This window comes from Ornithodoros turicata, chromosome 5 (assembly GCF_037126465.1).
Source record: "Ornithodoros turicata isolate Travis chromosome 5, ASM3712646v1, whole genome shotgun sequence".
Taxonomy (NCBI): Eukaryota; Metazoa; Arthropoda; class Arachnida; order Ixodida; family Argasidae; genus Ornithodoros; species Ornithodoros turicata.
Window position 1 is genome coordinate 44,818,213 of NC_088205.1, and position 20,203 is coordinate 44,838,415.

The 20,203-nt window shown below is 46.7% G+C and overlaps 1 protein-coding gene across 1 annotated transcript; it reads right to left on the minus strand.

The window, feature by feature from the left end:
* Nucleotides 1–18,695: 18,695 nt before the first annotated feature.
* Nucleotides 18,696–19,901, minus strand: LOC135395796 (uncharacterized protein K02A2.6-like). Its single transcript, XM_064626888.1, has one exon. The coding sequence runs from the start codon at nucleotides 19,899–19,901 to the stop codon at nucleotides 18,696–18,698; it is 1,206 nt and encodes a 401-aa protein (XP_064482958.1).
* Nucleotides 19,902–20,203: the final 302 nt, after the last annotated feature.

Below are 20,203 nucleotides of genomic sequence, written 5' to 3' on the forward strand. Positions count from 1 at the left end.
CCTTGTCTGTTTATTTCAGGAGAACCATAATTTTTTTGATGCGGATGAACAGACGCCAGATACACAACCAAACGTATCCTGCGATCCGAAGACCAACAGCTCGGCAGAGGGTTCAGCTAGGCAAAGTGAACCGAACGTGCAATCTACTCGTCGGTATTTAATGTACCTGGCATTTAATCGGTAATAATTTTCTTATGCACGCCGTCTGTCCAATGGGGTGGACGCCTGAGTTATTTACACGTGTGCCTATGCCAAATGGTTTCCACTGGTTCTTAAAGGTCAGCTATGCCGATTTCCCGATGTGTTAAAACAGTTGTGATATTCAGAACTAGCACATCCGACTGCCCTCGAAACGCACCTTCGTTTCTCAGTTTTGTCTTCCTATTACGAAAATTAATTAATCAAAGAAACCAAGACAACCCATAGGCGCAGCCATTTTTGTGACGTAGATGGGAAAAACCTGCCCCATCTACGTAGATAGAGAATCGTGCTTCTGATTGGATGAAAGCCGAGGCTTTCTCCAACTTCCCTGGCGTCTTCTCCCCTGATTGGACTTCACTGCAAATCCGAATCTACAGTCCTGTCTTTCCCGGTTTTTTTTTTACGGACCTGCGTTAGTCGTGACGTTGCCCGCCTTGCGAGGCCGACTACGGCAAGCAGTTACACCAGGCTCCCACAGCTCCCCATAGAGCCCATAGTTTGAGATAATTCAGGCAACACTGGACATGCAACCAAGGAAAATGAACTATGATGCCTACCTTTCGGCCAATCAGGAGTCTCTCAGTTTGGCTCGCCTTTCGGCCCGGTACTGGCCAGTACTGGCTACCATCGGCTTTAACTTTTACTGGTTTTCATGCCCGACGCTTGTTATTTCGTATTCCAGAACTACTAGGCAAATTTTTGACAAAAGTACACATTTATTTGAAACATCGTACTGATTCAATAGTCTGACACAAATATTCACCGTGCCTACAGAGTCCAAATCGTTGCGTTCGTTGACCAAGTTCGAACTCGAAAAACACACACACTCTACTCCCACAAGTGAGCGACGCTCACACGAGTGCATGCGATTTCACGGTGAGCCTTTCACCTTTCGTTGGTTGCAGTGCGAAGGTGTCAACGAAGCAGGCAATGCTTGTCGCACGGACACCGAATCCTGTCTCCGTTGTGACTGCATTTGAAAATGCGACGGCACTCACAAGTGTTCCTCAGGCGTCAGCTCACCACTGCATTCCAGTTCTGAACTCGAGAGATTGTTCGTTCGTAGGATACTTGTCTCGGGAAACATCACAACACGCGCTGAGTCACTTTGACACACGAACATATCTGGGACTTCTCTTTCAATAATGCCATCATACCGTGTTGTCAACTGACATCGTCGAGACGCGAGACGCCGCTTCCGCTGCCACTTCTCTCCCTTCTCTTCTCCTAACTGCCCGCCAGACAGGCAGCCCGCGAAAGAATGCTCCATTGAAACTTTGCCAACCAATAGCGGAGCGCGCAATGTCTTTAGGCCAATGGGTATCAACTATGATGCCTGACGGAGTAATACCACGTGTTTATGACGTGCAAACATTTTTTTAGAGCCGCGAAGAGGGGGAGCTGTGGGGGCCTGGTTACACCACCACCACCACCACCACCTGGCGTCTTCTCCCGTTTGGGAGGAAATCCAGTTATGCTACGATGAGCGTTACGTCCGAGGTAATCCCGATAACCATTGAAGGATGGAAACAACAACTGCGAACTCACCTCAACAACATTTTCGGCGTGAAATTGTGAATATGTGCTCGAGAACTTCGCAGTTCAACCCAGTGTTGCGACACCAGTCGGAGGAAAAGTATGGAGATTTCCGTAAAAATCGGTAGATTGCAGTAAAACATACAATTTGCTTCATTAACACCGTTTTTAGGCCACGATTCAGTGCGTTTCGTCGTCTGTCATTTTGTATTTCGCTCTACGAATCGAAAGAACGTAAATATGTGATGGCAAAAGTTCTATTGGGGAGCTTCGCAGGATGGATTGACTCTCCCGGGTTCAAATCCTCGTGCCGGCTGTACTGTCTGGGAAGAACCGAGCAAGAAGCCGTCAGCCAAATCACTCTGAATTAGCACACCACCACCTGATTGTAGGTGCCATGGCCGCTGCCAAGGCGTCGGCGACTGCGTGAGATATATTTGTTTCCAGTGGAGGCATCAAGAATAAGAAAAGACCAAGTATCATCATCAGACAAATCAATACATAAGCGATCTAACCATGATGATTAGTAACTACATCGTGTAATTAAGTGCAAACAGCCTCAGTGCCACGAGTGATACAAAATATGAAAGACTATACTGACAGACATATACCGACACACCACGAAGCAAACATGAAATTAAAAATTCATTGTTTTTTTTTTGTTTTTTCACCCCAGAGTGGAACATGGTGAATCGGACTTCTCGTCACAACTTTTTTAAGGATTGTCCGAAGATATGACAACATAGCGTAAACGCAGGATGGCTGGTGCATGAAATTCATCAAAAGGAGCATGGTAACGATCTTCGTGTATGTTCGTGTATTTCATTCTCAAATTTGTTTTCATCAAGGAGTCAAAAATCTGTAGATTTGAAAAATAATCTCTAGATCTGTAGATTTGCCGGAAATTTGTAGATTTCCATACAAATCTGTAGATGTAGCAACACTGGTTCAACTGTTCAGCTGCCATTCACGTCGGCCCGTTTGCTGCTTTTACCGCAAGTGCAGGAATGGGAGCGATTGAGCAACAACGTGAGACTTGGTGATCGTTTGAGCATATGCCTGCAGAGGACTGGTCTTAAAAGAAAGAAGACCGTATTTCTGCCCATGCACATCGTGCGATTGTCAGGCGCGAGATACATATATTATGCAGCATCATAGCGTGACCGCAATGAACGACGTAGGAATGTATCGTGACCATTCGAACTGCATTAGTTCAACCATTCGTCGGTTATATGAAAGTGGTCATTAGAGTTGCCCCGCACAAAAAGTGTTGGATGTAGTTTTGTAGTGTGTTGTTTATCCCGTAGAGCGCTTCGCGGCATGTACATCGAGAGCCCTTATACGTATTTTCTGCATGCTTACTTTGGTGTGCGCATTGTTCTATACCACACAGGCCATATTTCATTCATAATAGTTTCGCATACAAACACCTACGGGTCGATCTCATACTGCTTTTGAGTTAGGCATAGTGTCTTCAGATCAGGGTACGTGTATCCTCTTTGCTGGGCCCAACAGATGTTATTAAGGGTAGTGCAACATTTCCCACTTCTTGAACCATGCTAACATTACCAGAATAAGGAACATTACACTGTGCTGTGTATTCCGCACTCAGTTGTCTCGCGACGTGAACCCCCAAATATTATATTGTGTACGACACATGTTCAACCAGGCAGCACTTCCCATACCCTAATTGTTTTTGAACATGTGCTTAAAATTGCACAACTGCCACTCAAGTAACTTTGCCACCAAATTAGTCAGTGACAAAAGGTATATGTACTTTATCACAAATTTAATAACCTTGGTGGAAATTGTTGATGGTGTCCTCTGCCTTGTACGGTGCACTTCATAGCAAAATACACTATAGTCCAAATGTTTTCGTTGTCCACAAATGCCCTGTCAAAGCTGAAAGACTCTTATCAAAATGGGAAAGCGGGCTTGCTTGTCCAGAGAAACAAATATGAAACTGCAGTGCTCGACGTAAATAACTGCATGCTCAGCAACTAAGGCTGGTGATGCCGAAGACCTAATATTTCTAGGTTAAAAGGAACAAAGGAGAAAAGACCACTGCAGCGTATTAATGTTGTTTCAAAAGTATAACAAAACACACACACACAAAATTTGTGAGAGTCAGTTGGTGTATTTAGTTACGTTGGTCACCTCCTGCACCAATTTTAATAAGTTTCAAATGCGTTGCTACCAACCAGGACCTAAGCCTGACCTACGATCTAATAATAATAATAGTATCTATCTATGACCTATATGGACCTTCACCACTAGTTTGGTCTAGGTTTCACACGTGGCTTCTAGTGAAATTAGAAGCTGCTCTGTAGAGCTGACAGGAGACTTGCAGAGTAGAGAATTTTTTATTTATATTTTCCAAAGAACATGTAAAAAACAATGTGCTGTACCACCTGTATTCAAAAAATACAAATATACTTTGTTTTAGCTATGTGCATGTTAGCAGATTACAGGTGACCGATGACACACAATGGGCGTCAAGGATGAGAACTCAAGAATACTACCACTGCAGGCACTGTCCTGAAATTCTAAGTCACCATTTGTCAGAAAGCAATGACCACACACAGCCTAAGGATCATATTGAGCTCCTTCCATTATTCTTTTTATTGAAAGCACGTTGGCTGCCATCCAGTTCATGAAAGTGACCTTTATCGTTCAAAGAACGGTTCAACAGTAAGCGAGCTGGCGATAGTGTCCATGATGGCGAGACCTGAAGAGGAGAGACAAGAAGGAACATACACACACTATGTTGAGACATTGTGTATGTCCCTTCCTATCTCTCGTCTCGGGGTTCTTCGCTATGAACCTTCATGACGTTTCCTTCCGGGAGCTTTACATATTTTTTATGTAGAATTCTGAAGGTACAGCCAGGCGCTGTTAGCAAATCATACAGTACTTTCCTTGAAACAAGGATCCATAGAAGGTACACAGTCATCTTCAGCATTGCACACATCTATGGGCCATGTTAATCACTTTGGAATGTCACAGACATGTCATGGAGGTCGGCACATGATTAGTGACTACTTGTCATATTTTAGGCACAAAAAGCAGTTTTGGCACCTGCATGATGAGACAGATGTATCTCTACATACTTTGCCATGACACAAATATATGAAGCAACAAAGTTACACTCTACTTTATTATGGTTATTAGTCAACACTGCCAAAAAAGTGGGAACACAATCTTGTACCACCTCGACTCTTGAAAATGACATTCACACACGACACATTGTATGTCAACGAGACTCTAGAATGATGTCCTCTCCCTCCCCATTGGCTGAAAACATTTTTCTACTGCTTTGCATAAGGGGAAGTTAGTACAAGAAACGCACACGTTCCTTTTTTTAACAAACCAGCATTCAGAGCGTTACCATACTGTGGTGGACCTGCAGTGCATTACGTGGTACAGCACGCACTGTAAAAAAATTCACCGTAGAACATGTCCCCTGTTCTAATGGCAGTCTTCTCCAGTTTTTCAAACTGCGCCATTTTCCATAGTGCTTTATGCTATCACACAGTATTTCTAAATATTTACTGTAGTTTGCCGGTTGTAGCAGAAAAAGATACCACTGTTTCCGATCACAGGACGCAAACCATTAATGCTATACGGCAACAGTACATGCTGCTGTCTAGCAGTTGTTCGTGTTTGGACATGGTATGGTGCAGGCAGAGTAAATTCCATGGTTAAAATATCCAAACGTGAACAACTGTTAGATTACATGATGTATAGTACAGTAAAACCTCCAAAGTCGGACACCTCCCTACCTCGGACAACTCCCCATGTCGGACAAGATTTCATGGCACGGGCAGGCTCCCATTGAAACTACATGGGGTCGAAATTATCTATGTCGGACACCTCTCTATCCCGGAAGTAGGACAGGGTTTTCCCTGCTAAGTCGGACAAAACCCTGGCCAAATTACCTCAATCTTGGCCCATCTTTGCACCAAAAAGACCCAAAATGAGCCAGTGGCCTTGACTTCTTTCCCATATACTGGTCTCAGCATTTTGTTGTTTTGGTTTTTCGAGTCCAAAAACAAGTGCTGTCAGTCTACATTGTAATTCTTTAAAATGGATAAAATACCCCAGTGTGAAGGTAAAACAATGGGACGAGACAAACACAGACAAGGGGACGACGCACAGCACTGCAGCACTTTCAGTGCTGTGCGTCGTCCCCTTGTCTGTGTTTGTCTCGTCCCATTGTTTTACCTTCGCACTGGGGTATTTTATCCATTTTAAAAGATGTCATACCAACCCGCCCAAATTTTAACCTTATTTCATATTCTTGTAATTCTTTGTGTGAGCACTTGTCTTCGGTTTGTGTAGAGCCTTTGGACGCGCACTGCACCAAAGCAATGAAAAGCGGGCTGACGCTTCAGAGAAAAGTCCTCGCTCCTCGAAAAGCTCCAGAGTTAATGCCATTGAGTGGAATCTGAACGGAATTGAATCTACCAAAATCAGCAATAATTATCAGTGAAGAGTGGGTAGAGGTACCACTACCACCAGGTACCACTAACGACCATAAATTGAAGAAGGGGGACATTTCTGGCAACACAGCTGTGATCTTTTCCATTTTTTGTTTCCCTCATATTCTGTGGCTCGGACACCTCTATAAGTAGGAGTCGCTTCGGCTGCACAGCGGGTGTCCAACATAGGAAGGTTTCACTGTATCTATGTCCCGTGTCATGTGACCAAAAACAATGTGGTTTTGCTCATGCTGCACAGCGCAGGCGAAATGAGCTGCATGTGAGGATAACAACATGAAACCCGAGGCGCGGAGGAAAAGGCATGACTTTACGATCTCTGTGTCAGTTGTTTCATGTTGTAATTGCGTACCAGCTTGCCTGTACCTGAAAATAGGTTTGATGCATTCTAGACACACCTTAGACATGCAGTGTGTGGTGTGTTGTGATAGCAATGCCATTGCCAATTGAAAAATAATGCTCCAGGTGGATTGTTTCGGTACAATCTTGAACTAAGCATACTAACGGGCACCCGCGTGACAGGTTTACGTGGAAGTAAGAATGTAAATGTTAGCTGAGGTCATTGAATAATTAACATTATCAATATACTGCTGCGGATCATACCAACAATAGCGCACAAGAAGCTCCGATATGTTCTGCAGGAATGCCTCTGTACTCACAATATTAGTACAGCAGCTACAGGAAGGCATAAAATAAGTTTTTGTATACATGATACCACTTGAATGCAACACAACCTTCTACTGCAATGCCAGAACACTACAGCGGACAGATTTACCATATTTCACCTGAGAAAAAGAATGTACTGTTGCACAAATGATGCTGTTTGAATGTAACCCTGAAACTTCTCGAAAAACGCAATTTATGACCGAAATACATCAACTGGAAGATTTCGACTTAACTTACTCAAAACTGAGAAAAGGTATGTGCTGTTCCACACATGAAACTGCTTGAACTGCCCTTGAGGGCTCTGGAAGAACACCTTATTTCCCCAAGAACACAATGATATCCTCAGGTCATCCCAAGCACGTTCCATTGGGACAGGAATAACATCCCTCGGACATCCCCGTATGGTCCTCAGTTTGTCAGAAAAGTGTTAAAATGCAACGCCTCGGGCCATCCCCAGAATCTCCTCAGGAAGTGTCCCAAAAACACCACCAGTAAGGTTTTAGGAGCAAAAGAGGATATCTTATAGTGATGATTTATTTATTATTTATTCATTTCGAGAAAGGTGGCCCATTTTGAGTACAAGATCGTTTTTCTCATTCCGGCACTTGTTCAACCTTAGTCACCAGCTTTTTGTTTGCTCCTTTTTATTTGTTTAGCATATTTCTCATAATGGACAAAGAGCACGGCGGTTTAAAAAGCAAACAGAAAGAAATATCAAAGATTGTGAAAAAGTAGTTCCAGGAGCATTATGTCCGAGAAACTCACTTCAAAAGGTACTGGACTTTCCCTCCGAACAGAAACAGATACTATTTATTGCTTGTTACGCGTCCTCCCATAAATTCGAGAGCCTTAGTCGCTTCAGAATTAAAAACGAAGGGTGGGCTCCTCAGTTTAATTCGATTATGCAAACAAATAATACAACAAACGAGGAATTGCTTAGAGTATTAAGTCCCCATCGATGCAAATCCTGTGTTTCTTACTCAATTTGGTTTGAGACATTCGGTAGGACCTTGGGAGGTCAAAGACAGTGCAACAGAATCGCGCATTTCTGTCTTTTTCGCGGTAAATGCTCCATGTGTCATAGACAGTCACCTTTTTTTGGGAAGAGGGGGAATTCATTGGCAGAAAAATCTGACACATCACCACACCTTGTTTATGACAAATGCCATTCAGCCCGAGAGATCGACCCAAAAACAAAACAAATGTATCACTCAATATTTGGGGAATCTTGGCAGGTGAACTGTACAAAATAATATTTCTCATCCCGTCAGTTACCCACAGGGACACGCACAGGACGTACTAGGATGACTCTTCGCGGACAGTATGCGAGTATCGTCCTCAGGACGCTCTGCGGATTCATATCAAAGGACGAGGACACGATGACACTTTGGGGACATCCTCAGGACCGCGTGTGTTCTTTGGGTTGTGACCAAAATACAACAGCTGAGCCAACATTATAATTTATACCTTGGTTGGCACAGCATCCCGGACGTGACATCTTCGGCTTCGTGTGAAACAAGTTGCGCATTGCTTCCTTAGCATTCGTATGAGCGAAATTAACAAATCAAATCGCTGCTTTCGAAGGTGACACCCAGTCAGAGTAGTAACCCATTGTTGCGGTCAATAGCTTTTTCTTCGCCTCTACACCTCTACACGCCTCTTCCTCTACACCAGTCCCGACTGGCGATGATGGTATGCCACGGAGAGGCGATGACGGTGGCCTGTCTCCATGGCCGCGCCGGTGGAACTGAAGCCGGTGCTCCAGGTGCGTGGCCATCTTCGTCGTTGTCCACCGGCCGCTACAAATCAACCCAATGTTTTTGATTTTCGTGGACCAACCATCATGTGAGAGGTGTGACTCAGCACAAGAGTTAACCGAGTTTGTCGTTCTTGTCACGTCAGTTTTGGCTATCTTCTCGCCATAAAAAAAAAAAAAACGTTGTTTCACAAGGAGAAAAGGAAAAACTTTTCTTTGGAGCCTTTAACAGACAAACAACCGTTGCCTTTCCTCACAGTGTCATTGTGCTGCTACTTAGTACTGCGCGCTTTTTGTACCCTTTCCCTGAGTTATCCTGCTGTGTACACCCAATAATTCGGGTGATCTCCACTGAATTTTTCAGAGTGTGTGCTGAAGAACCCTCGTGCAAAGTGTAGCGAGGAATAATTAAGGAGTGGAAGAAAATATCCAGTTGTGGCTCGGCCATGCAAATGAGAAGCCAGTTGCATTCTAAACTTGCGGACTACTCACGTGTCAGGACAACTCAGCTGTCAGCACCATCTGAGCGTCGCCTATATGAAACTCAAGTTTTCAACGTGTTGGTACCATCTAATACCCCTGTCTCACGGCAAATTGGATGTCATTCCCAGCGAATGAGATTCGCGCCGAGTACCGTTCGTTTCGTGTCACGCGGTGAAATCAAATGGCAATACATGATATTGATAATGATAATGAGATTCGCACAGCAAATGGGTTCGGCACCTCTCGCACCGACAGCTTACCCTCGCAGTAGAGAGGTAGCAAAAACAGCGACGAGAAACCGTTTGAAGAAATGAAAGACGAATAAAAGGTTGTACTCCAATGTTTTATTGCAAATTTGATAACTTTTGACAGGAAGGAAGGAAGGCCAAAGATTGTTTTTCCAGTGCCTCCTCTATGCTAGATGTCTGTCAAACTCCCTGCAGCAAGGAATCCAAGTCCTCCCCTAACCTCCTCGCTTGTTCGCCCTTGTTTCACGCACGAGGGGCTGCGTTCCGACACGCCGCAGACACGCCGGGCTACCGAAACCGAGGGATGACTCCGAAATAAATCATGTAAAAAAGCTCAAAAATAAATATCTGATAGATCAAACTTTCAAAATAAACTCTTAAATATAAATCATGAGAAAATCCACGCTGTCGAAATAAACTCCGAATGATACACTTTCAAGAACAAGCGCTTCGAAATAAATCTTTTAAAATCCATCGTCCCTGATTGATGGGCAGCCGACGGCTCTACGTCCGCCGCAGAAATTAGTGCGTTCATCGGGCTTGGGGCTAACCAGGCCTAGAACTGTGAACCAGGATTTCGCTACACCGGAAGTAGGTTGTCTGTCTGTATGTGACTTTTGGCCAGTGTTCCCATCTTAGTGTAGGCGTTTTCGGATTGGGCGGCTTCCGAGTTTTACTGGTGATGTATCCTGGCTGGCTTTATGTCTCTCTATCTCTCGCGTAATAATATCCAGTGCGAATGACCGTTGCCGCGCAATCCATCCACTACACGGCCAAAGGCATCTCTCCCCCCCCCCCAGCCCCCTAAACCTGTTATCCTCGTTCACAGCTCAGCTCTCGGCTGGTTCAATGGTCAAGAATGTGTGTCTGTATTCATACACGCGTCGTCCTCATCACTTTTAAGCTGGATATTTCGAAATCCAAAGTTGTTATTTGAAGAAATGTACTTGGTAAAAGTACAAACATGAGTAAGAAACATCATTATAGCACGTTCCTCAGAAAAGGACATCGCGTCGCCCATGAACTATCATAGGGAGCATCACCTTGCTAAGCCTAACCACGATTCTTTTGACAGCGTTTATGTTGAGGGCGTGTATTTTTAAGCGACTTATTTCAGAAAATGAATCTTTGAAGGGTGGAATTTTAAGCCTGATTTTATTGTTTTGTTTTAAAAGATTTATTTCGCCGTACAGCCGAAACTGGTGTAGCACGTAATTCACTCCCAAGCCGTGTCAAAATTGTCGTTTCATTTTTTTAAACATAGTTTCATCATAATACGACATAGTCGTTCGCACAATAGCTACAGCAGTCCTCATATCGCCATAATCCAGATTTACATCAGATTTCAGAACTGAAACCTGTAGAATATTTCAGAAATTTCAAAAACGCTTCAGAATTGCACGGCTAAGGATGACCGTCATGACGATTGGTGTTTTTATGGTGTATTAGCAACTACACCACTAAGGGGCGGGAGAGGCAAACAGTTTCATTCTTAACGCTTCCGCAAACTTGTATAACTGGCAATGGTGATATGTAGCAGTGACCAGACTCCAGTTGTGCATTTGCGGCAATCGTCGCAGTAACAATCAATAACTCTAGTCTTAGAATGCGCGGCCCGTAAAATGCTGTGCAGATGAGAGCCAAAAAGCTCGAAACGGCTGTCAATACAAAACAGTTGGCAATACAAAACGGCCGTCTCCCTTCAGATCAGCGTAGTGCATGCCTGCTCTTCATTTTTAGGGCGAGGGCAGTACTATTGTTGAACCGTGATGTGGGCAAGCTTACGCTTGTCCCATCCTACAGTTGGCAATACAAAACGGTCGTCGGGGCAGCATCGCTTGCGGTGTTGTTTCCGGGAAGATTTTTCCTAAAGATAACTCTAGTACTCTACGGTACAGTTTCTGGGGCAAGATTGAATAGGTCCAAAAGTGTCGCTCTTTTATTAAGTGTTCAGCCAACTTGTGCTGCACCGATTCAAGTTCCTGTAAGACCTCAGGTTAAAATCCTGGGAGTTGTTTTTGACAATGCAGGGGTCTCAGCTGTCAACTAGCCTCGAGTATTCAGCCGCTGTAGTGCTGTGCTGCGAGAACTTAAGTTTGTTGAACTGCCGATCACTTTTCGGGCACGGCTGTTAGCAGCATGGTATTACACTCGCTTGTGGTTGTTAGGGGCTGTTTCATCCCCGCCAGCGGTAATACAAGCAGCTATAATACGACACGCGTTCCGCTTTCTGTGGGGCGGATCCGTCGAATGGGTCTGTAGGTCTCAATTCCACGGAAGCCGTGATCTGGGTGGCTTGGGAGTACCGGCTGTGCCAGAAAAGTGCTTGGCGCTTCAATCGCGTATTCCCTTCGAGGCGCTCCGTGCGTCAGAGCACCCAGCCTGCGCATTAGTGCAGTATTTCCTAGGATACGCCACCAGGTGGTTCCTGCAAAGTCCCGAGCTTCGCCCCAGGGCGGAATTACTCCCTGCTTATTTTTGTGCTTGTGTTGCTGTCGTGCGGGGCTTGCGTGTCGAATGCCCAGATGAAGACATTTCCTTGTGGAGCGTCCGTAATTTCTACGCCGCGTACAGGGAAATGCGACCGGGTCCCGCAAGGCCAGCAGTGCCAACGAAATTCGCCTGGCGGCGTATCACTGCTGGCGGGCTTGATGCACGGCGCGCAGGTCTCCAGTGGAAGCTGGCCCATGGTGTCCTCCCACTGCGTGAACGTTTGCACCGTTTTCGGATATGTCGCACGGACGGTTGTCCCTCTTGTGGCATGTCTGAGACAGCAGAACATTGCTTTTTGCGATGCATTATTCCACTTTTACTGTGGAGTAGGGCGGCACAAATATTTGGGCTTCCAGCAGTTGATTAGACCACCGTAAGGTACTTGGAGCCGTTGCCGGTCGCAAGCGCAGAGCGGAAGGAACTATGCTGATTTCGGAAATTAACTTCCAAATTTGGATTCGCCGGTGCCGGCTGTCCTTTGGTGGCCCAGATGTTGGGAGCATGGCTATTTTTCAGGCAGTTTCATTATTTGGGTCTGTGGATTGCTGTCGCCGCTGGCTTACAGCGACTCGGCTCTTTGATCATGATCAAGGTGAGTGGCATATCAAGTTCTAGTAAGCCCACTAGGACTGTACTGCTCCCCCGTAGCGACTCTTCCGGAGTTTCAGGATTGTTCGCAGGGTACGGCACGTACAAAAAGCAATCTCCCTTTGGAGCGTTGTTATCTGGTATGTAAGATAGAGTTTGTGTAAAAGAGGCTACCTCCATAGGTAGTTATCTTGCTTGATGACAATACACACTCTAGTGCCGGTTCCGATGCCGGCTGTTCTTTGGTGGCCCAGATCTTGGGAGCATGGCTATTTTTCAGGCAGTGAGAGCGGGCTGCGTGCACATATCATCCGTGAGCAGTCATTATTTGGGTCTCTGGAGTGCTGTCGCCGATGGCTTACAGCGACTCGGCTCTTTGATCATGATCAAGGTCTGTGGCATTTCAAGTTCTAGTTAGCCCACTAGGACTGTACTGCTCCCCCGTAGCGACTCTTCTGGAGTTTCAGGATTGTTCGCAGGGTATGGCACGCACAAAAAGCAATCTCCATTTGGAGCGTTGTTGGAGTTGGAGTTGGACGGACTAAAAATGTTCCCACAATGCCATCGTGTCCTCGTCCTTCGAAGCGTACCCTCAGAACGTCCTGAGGATAACACTCGCGGACTGTCCGTGAAAAGTCATTCAGGCACGTCCTGTGCGCGTCCCTGTGGGTATCTAGCGGGACGAGAAATATTACTTTTAGTTTACCTGCTCAGACTCCCTAAACATGTTTGGTTTGTTTTGGGACCGATCCTGGGACCTAACTGACATTTTTCTTAAAGTTAAAGGGTGGTTCAGCGTAAAATTCTCTCCCTCCAAAAGGTATGACGGTCTATGATACATATGGAGGATTTCTCGTGGAAAGGACAGAAACGCACGATTCTGTCGCATTGCTTTTGACTTTCAAAGCTCCTACCTGACTGTCTCAAACCAACGGGAGTAAGAAGCATAGACTTTGAAATGATGAAATAATATGTTTTGGCTTCGTAAGAGAATTCTAGTACTTTTCGGAGTGGATTTCGGAGTGGATTTCGGAGTGGGCAAGCTTAGGCTTGTCCCATCCTACAGTTGGCAATACGCTGGTCTCTCGGACTTAGTGCCCCTGACAAGATTTATGTTTATCACTGGAACAATAAAAATGCTGCAATAACTTAGGTGTCATTGCAATTTGATGTAACTTCTGTAGGCACTTGGCGGGTATGCGTGGCAGCAAAGTAAAACAAATCAAAGCAGGGAAGTGAGGGAAAGCTTTCTCCTCCATGTGTACTTAAACTCTCCTAAATAGCTCCCTGAGGATGAGCGAGGTTCAGGCTGGGGCACGTCATGTCATATGCCAAGTGGCAGTATTATGATAGTCTGAGGATTAGAGTTTGACATTTCAGGGATGCCATCCTTGTCCCCATCTGACAAACTTAGGATAGACCTAGGATGACGGAGGGGTTGTTCTTGTTTTTGTAAAGACGCCTACCTCCATAGGTTTTCGCTTGTTCCATCCCACAGTTGGCGACCTCCATAGGTAGCTCTCCTGCTCGATGACAATACATATTGTTTGAGTCTGTTTGAGATGCTACAGGAAGCCGACCCCTGTGGCTTGCCTTCCATTTGATGCCAATACACTCTCGTTATGCCTGCCCGTTTTCGATAAGAGTACGGTGTGCAGCAGGGTTGTCCTTTGTCCACTGCTCGCTATACCATGGTCTTGCTTGGAGCAGTTGCTTTGGGAGTCCTTTGCAACTTCACTTCCTGTGCGAATGCTCAAGCTACCTGGCTCCACGGCGCTTCCGCCTTTTCCCCCACGCAGATGCCCTGTCTCTAATACTTAGACGTGGAGCTTCTGTAGCCGCCGACTTCAGTGTTCTCGACAGTGTTCGAGGTAACTCGGTACGAGTAACTCGTTACTGTAACTAAGTTCCCATTTTTGGTAACTTCTAACTTAACTCTGTACTTTTGCGCCGTGGTAACTTTCAGAGGAACTCGTTCTTTTTTCAGGTAACTTTGCTAAAGTAACTTAAATTAAGTTCCAAGTTAATTTTAACTCGCTTTTCACTCAAGTCCACATATTTTCTTGCCTTCTCTCCGGTACCTTCATGGCATTTTTTTGCCATAAAACGTGATATTCAATCAATAACAGTATTTTATCCAGGAATATAAGAACTGCTGTCAATGATGAATGAAATGAAGCTGAACCATTGTGCGCCCACGCGGAGTAAGATGCAAAGCGTTAGAATAGGCCTCTACCACAGAAACGTCATCATGACATTGCTAAACAGACTGAAACCGAAACAAATCGGAAGGAGAGGGCTGGGTTCCACAAACGGGCACTTGTTCGCTGCCTCCCATTGAAAGAGCAGTAGGACCGAAGGTCGCGTCCCTTCAAGAGACCATACCGTAATCCCCTCAAGACCGTGGCTTTCGGGCGCGACCTTGTTCGCCTCTAGCTTCGAGCGTAGTAACTGCGTAACTCAGTAACTCAATAACTGCGAGTTACATTTCAGGTTGAAGAACTTCGTTATTAACGTAGTTACATTTTGCACACGCTAGCTTGTAACGAGTTCTTTTTGGCGGGTAACTTCTCAATCTATGTTTCTCTATGCCTATGGCAACGTCATTAATCGGGCGAAGAGTGTTTTGCTCTTTCTAAATACTACTGCCTCGTGCCCGACGCCCTTTGCCATTCCTGTTAAAGACGCTGTTCGTATACTGGGATATACATTTAGCAGTTGCCGACTCTCGCCGTCCTCGTGGCTGCGGGTGCACCGGCGCAGAGTCGCTGTTGTCGCTGATCTCAGGCATTCCGTGCTCCCTATCACATGTCGAACCCGTCTCTCCGCCTCATGGCTTTTTAGCAAGCACTGGTACGGTACTGGTACGGTACTGGTACGGTACTGGTACTGGCAGCGTCTTGGTGGCTGCGACCCGCCCCGCTTTTCGTTTCATCTGGGGTGGCAGGGTAGAATGGGTGTCGCGTGCTCGCATGTGCCTGCAGCGGGAGGTAGGTGTCCTATGGGTTCCACATATAAAGACCAAGTGTCTTGGTCTAAGGTATTTTGGATTCGCTCATGGAGCCATACTACTCTGCCCATGGCCTGTTACAGTATCTCCTGGGTGCTGATATCAGTTATTTTTGGTGCTTTTTCGCTGAGTAGCCCTCGATCTGAGTTTGTCGCACCCACCTCAGAGAGCATGTCTCTTCCATGCGTCACTCCTACCCTGGTGAACGTGTTTCTACGTGGTCTGTCAAGGTTCTGTACAAGTCCCTCTTTGGTCTACTCCCCATGTCTCTGGCGCCTGTGGGCCTTGGTGTGCCCCAGCAGGTTGCTCGGCGTCTTGTCACCGCGGGCTGGTTGAACGCACGTTGGGCAAGCCTAAAATGGCCCTTGGCACACGGCGGGACTGTCTGTCTCGGCTAGGAGTCGCCACTCCTTTCTGTCCGTTCTGTGCTTGTCACGAGACTGCAGAGCACGCGTATTGCCACGAATCCCACTAATCATCATCGCGAAACTTCCAGGGCATGCACGAAACGGTACATCTCATCCCGGCGCATGCTGAAGAAGAAGCAAGAAGCTTCCAGACACATCGCCTCCAGGCGATGCGTCAAGAATTGCATCACCCCTGAATGCCCTCACGAAGGACGGATCCACGTTTATCTGGAGTGAAGCCCAGCAACAGGCGTTTGATGAATTGAAGACGCGTCTACAGACCGCTCCCGTGCTTGCCCACTTCGATCCAAACGCCGCAACAGAAATACACACCGACGCAAGCAACGATGGTCTAGCAGCCGTGCTCGTTCAACTTCACGACGGCGTCGAACGTGTCATCGCTTACGCAAGCAGAACGCAAACCAAGGCAGAGAAGAACTATTTGACGACCGAAAAAGAGTGCCTTGCACTCATATGGGGCCATCACAAATTTGCGCCCCTACCTGTACGGACGGCCGTTCAAGGTGGTAACAGACCACCATTCTCTGTGCTGGCTGGCTGGTTTAAGGGACTTTCTAGTCGAAAACGAAGCAATCATCGACTTCACAAATGGAGTTATCTCTTTTAAAACGCCGGAAACAGCAGAAGACAAGTGGTGGGCACGAATAACCCCGGAGAAACGCGCAAACACGGACGTAACCGCCGTGACGACTCAGCACGTCAACCTGCCTCCCTTGTCGTCAGTCCTTGTGACCGCTACGTGCGAGAGAGCACCGACTGGCTGTTTGTTGGCTAAAGGCAACACGCAACTTCTCCTCGAACGAGGAATTGGGATAGCAAGAGGAATTGTGCCCGTAAGAAACGGAATATTCGAACTCCTGGTCACAAATTTTCGCCCGGAGCCGCAACACCTGGCGAACGGCACGAAGATAGCCGTCATCGTAGACCAATACTCCACCACGGATGTTTGCCTGATGGACACTGCTCGCATCGCGGTCACCACGGAACACGAGGCCGAACATTTCGACGTAAACCCTCAACTCAATACAACTCAAAAGCAAACCCTTCTCCAGATGCTCAACGATTTCAGTGACTGCTTCACTGCATCGTCGAAAGTAAGACAAACGCCCATTGCGAAGCACCGGATCATCGTCGACGAAAAGGCCCGTCCAATTCACCGCATGCCGTACCGGGTCTCCTGCAAAGAGCGAGAAACGATCCGAACGCAAATAGAAGAGATGCTAAGAGATGACATTATCCAGCCGTCGACCAGTCCGTGGGCAACGCCGGTGGTACTAGTGAAGAAGAAGGATGGAACACTCAGGTTCTGCGTCGACTACCGGAAACTCAATGAGATGTACCGTTTCGTGCCTGCCGTGGAAGTTTCGCGATGATGATTCGTGGCAGTATCATCAATGTGTTCGGCACAGAGTTGAGGTCCTGTTCGGCGTGCCCTGGATTCGGTGGAGAGTCATTCAAATGCTCTTCCAGCCTCCCGTCCCGCCTCGCCATAGGAAAGTGTTCCTTCTTCTGGCAGTTGAGATCAACTACCAGGTGTGGATTTCTCGCTGTATTGCGGCACAAGGTGGCCGCCTCTGTACTGTAGCAGAAGTGCTAAACCTTGTTCGAGCAGGGATTCGTCGAGCCTTTCGTAGAGAGAGAGCTGTGCTGGGAGCTATGCACTTCGCAAGGCGATTATAGACATCTTCGGTCCTCTTTGAAGATGATAAAGGTACGTATGCGTTCCCATGTAGAGTGTGCTGTTGTGCTGCAACTTTCCGCGAGTCTTCGATCGTTGCAAGGTGACGTCCAGCACACATATTAATCTAGCGATCATATTGCTCTAGAGTTGGCATCTACGTGGTCCTAGTCTAGTCCGTGAGAAACCTTAGAGGGAACCAGTCCGTGTGGCTGGTCTTCCGCTCCGATGCCAATACACAAGCAGTGTTGTAGCTAGTGAAATGTAAACTGACGCGTGACTACTGCTAGTTGACTATTGAAAAGGACTACGGACAAAGGTCGTTTTGAAGGCACCGGCATGCCACCCTCGTGTAGATAGGCGGCGATGCATCTGTGACACCTAAGTAATAGTTGTGAATAAAACCTCTTCAGAAATAAAATCTGGCAGTGTTCCCAGTGGATCAACACGGCAGGGGATCAATACAGCCAGCAAACCAGTATACCATTGTTCGGCAATGCCACTGGTGGCACCATTCATATAGAGCGCGGTGTCAGACAAGGCTACCCACTGTCACCGTTCCTATTTGTTACCATCTTGGACCCCTTTCTTTGCAGTATTGCCTCACGTAGACGAGTGAATGGGTTACCCCTCCCCGGATCTGGCACTTGGAAGGTGACAGCTTATGGTGATGACCTCATGTGTTTCTTACACGACCCGTTCTCGCTCATGCACATCCCAGACTTGTTCGATCAGTACGCTTTGTACTCTCCTGTAAGCTTGAACAAATTGGATTTTGCCGTCTACCCTACACTTCGCATCTTAGGCGAGCTCTTTAAAGCTAAGGGATTATCACAATCAAACTGGACACAAGTGTGGTGTCGGTCGGAAGGAAATAACTACCTTTGTAAGAAAGAATCCAACTTCCATGGAGCCTGCATGACGCGACCGTCCATGAGGAGATCAACTTCTTTCTCTTTATTTTTCGATAACTATCGTGCTGACCATCTGGTCCGCATGCTCATGCCGATATGGCCGTAAGAACACAACATATTCTCCCCCCCTACAAAAAGTCCTTGTGAAATACCCAACGCACACGTATACTGAAACGCGACAACTAAACGTGAGTGTTAATGACCGACGGGGTCCCCGTATCTTTTGGGAGGACGTCTATGTCTCGGAGGCAGCAGACGTGTCTGCTGTCCTGCACCTTCGTTCGAAGGCAAACGTGGTCCTGCCCCTGGCACATCAGTTGGCGCACCGATGCCAGTAGCAGGGGGGTAAACTTGTGGTGCCGCTTCTTGATTGGCCTCGTGTTGTGACTGGGATACAGGGACATCGGAGGCATCCATACCCGTAGTAATGTAGGTGGGATAATCCAGCCTGAAGGATTCCGTGGAAGGTGTGGGGTTGCTGCTTGCTGGTTGAATAGCTGCTGGTGCGAACTTCGATGCGTTCCATGTGTTGCCGTCGGCTAGTTGGAACGAGTACCTCCCTTTTTGTCGGATGATTTTGAGTGGCTTGGAGAATGACGGCATTCCTTTTGGAGTGAATCCTGGTTTGCGTACCCGAACGTAATCTCCTACTTTATATTTTGGCGCTTTGGCACTACGTTTCTGGTCCGTGTAGGTCTTGCTCTGTTGGTGATGCCTGCGCACGCGTTCACGTAGATTGGTCATTGCTGCAGCAGGATCATCCTCAAGTAAAGATGACGGTATCCCAACGATGTCCAGTCGTGTCCGTGGTTTCCTGCCATGTAAAAGTTCAGCAGGTGATTTTCCGGTAGTTGCATGCGGGGTACATCTGTACAGTCCCAGGTACTCGATGACGGTTTGTCGCAGTGGTCTTCCTTCCAAGAATGTGGCTTGAACATAGTTTTTCAGAACTCTATTAAACCTTTCAACAAGCCCGTTTGCACGTGGATAACACAGAGATGAAAATGAATGTTGAATGCCTCTATCCCTGTTCCCTAAGTTCCCTCTATCCCTAAGTTCAAACTGATGTGAAATGAACTGGGGTCCGTGATCGGACACCAGGTTGTCCGGATAGCCTTCACGTGCAAACACTGATCTCAGGAAGTCCAAAATTGTTGATGCTGTCACATTCGCGCAGAACTTGGCCTCTGGCCATTTAGAAAAATAGTCCACCATCACGATGGCATATCTGCAGTCAGGAGGAGCTTTTTCAAAAGGGCCCATTATGTCCACGGCTACCTCCTCCCATGGCCTGCTCGGAAACGGAATGGGTTGTAGTGGCGTATCAGCCGTCTTCGCACTTTTATCGGCGTCTTGACAAATATTACACGACTTGACAGCATTCTCAACTTGTTTATCCATCTGTGGCCACCAGTATTTCTCCCTTAAACACTGCTTGGTGCGCACGATGCCTGGGTGCGATTCATGGGCTAGCTGTATGAGATGTCTCGTGAACGCTGGTGGTACCACTATGCGATCTACACGTATTAGGAGGTCTTCGAATACCGTGAGTTCCTCTTGAACTCGAAAAAAATGGCTGATGACTCGGCATCAAGTCTTGCTTCAACGGCCATCCTTCCATCAAGAACTCCATGACTTGTTTCAAGATCGGATCATTCCGTGATGCTAATTGAAGGTCTGTCTTCGCTACAGACGTTTCGATT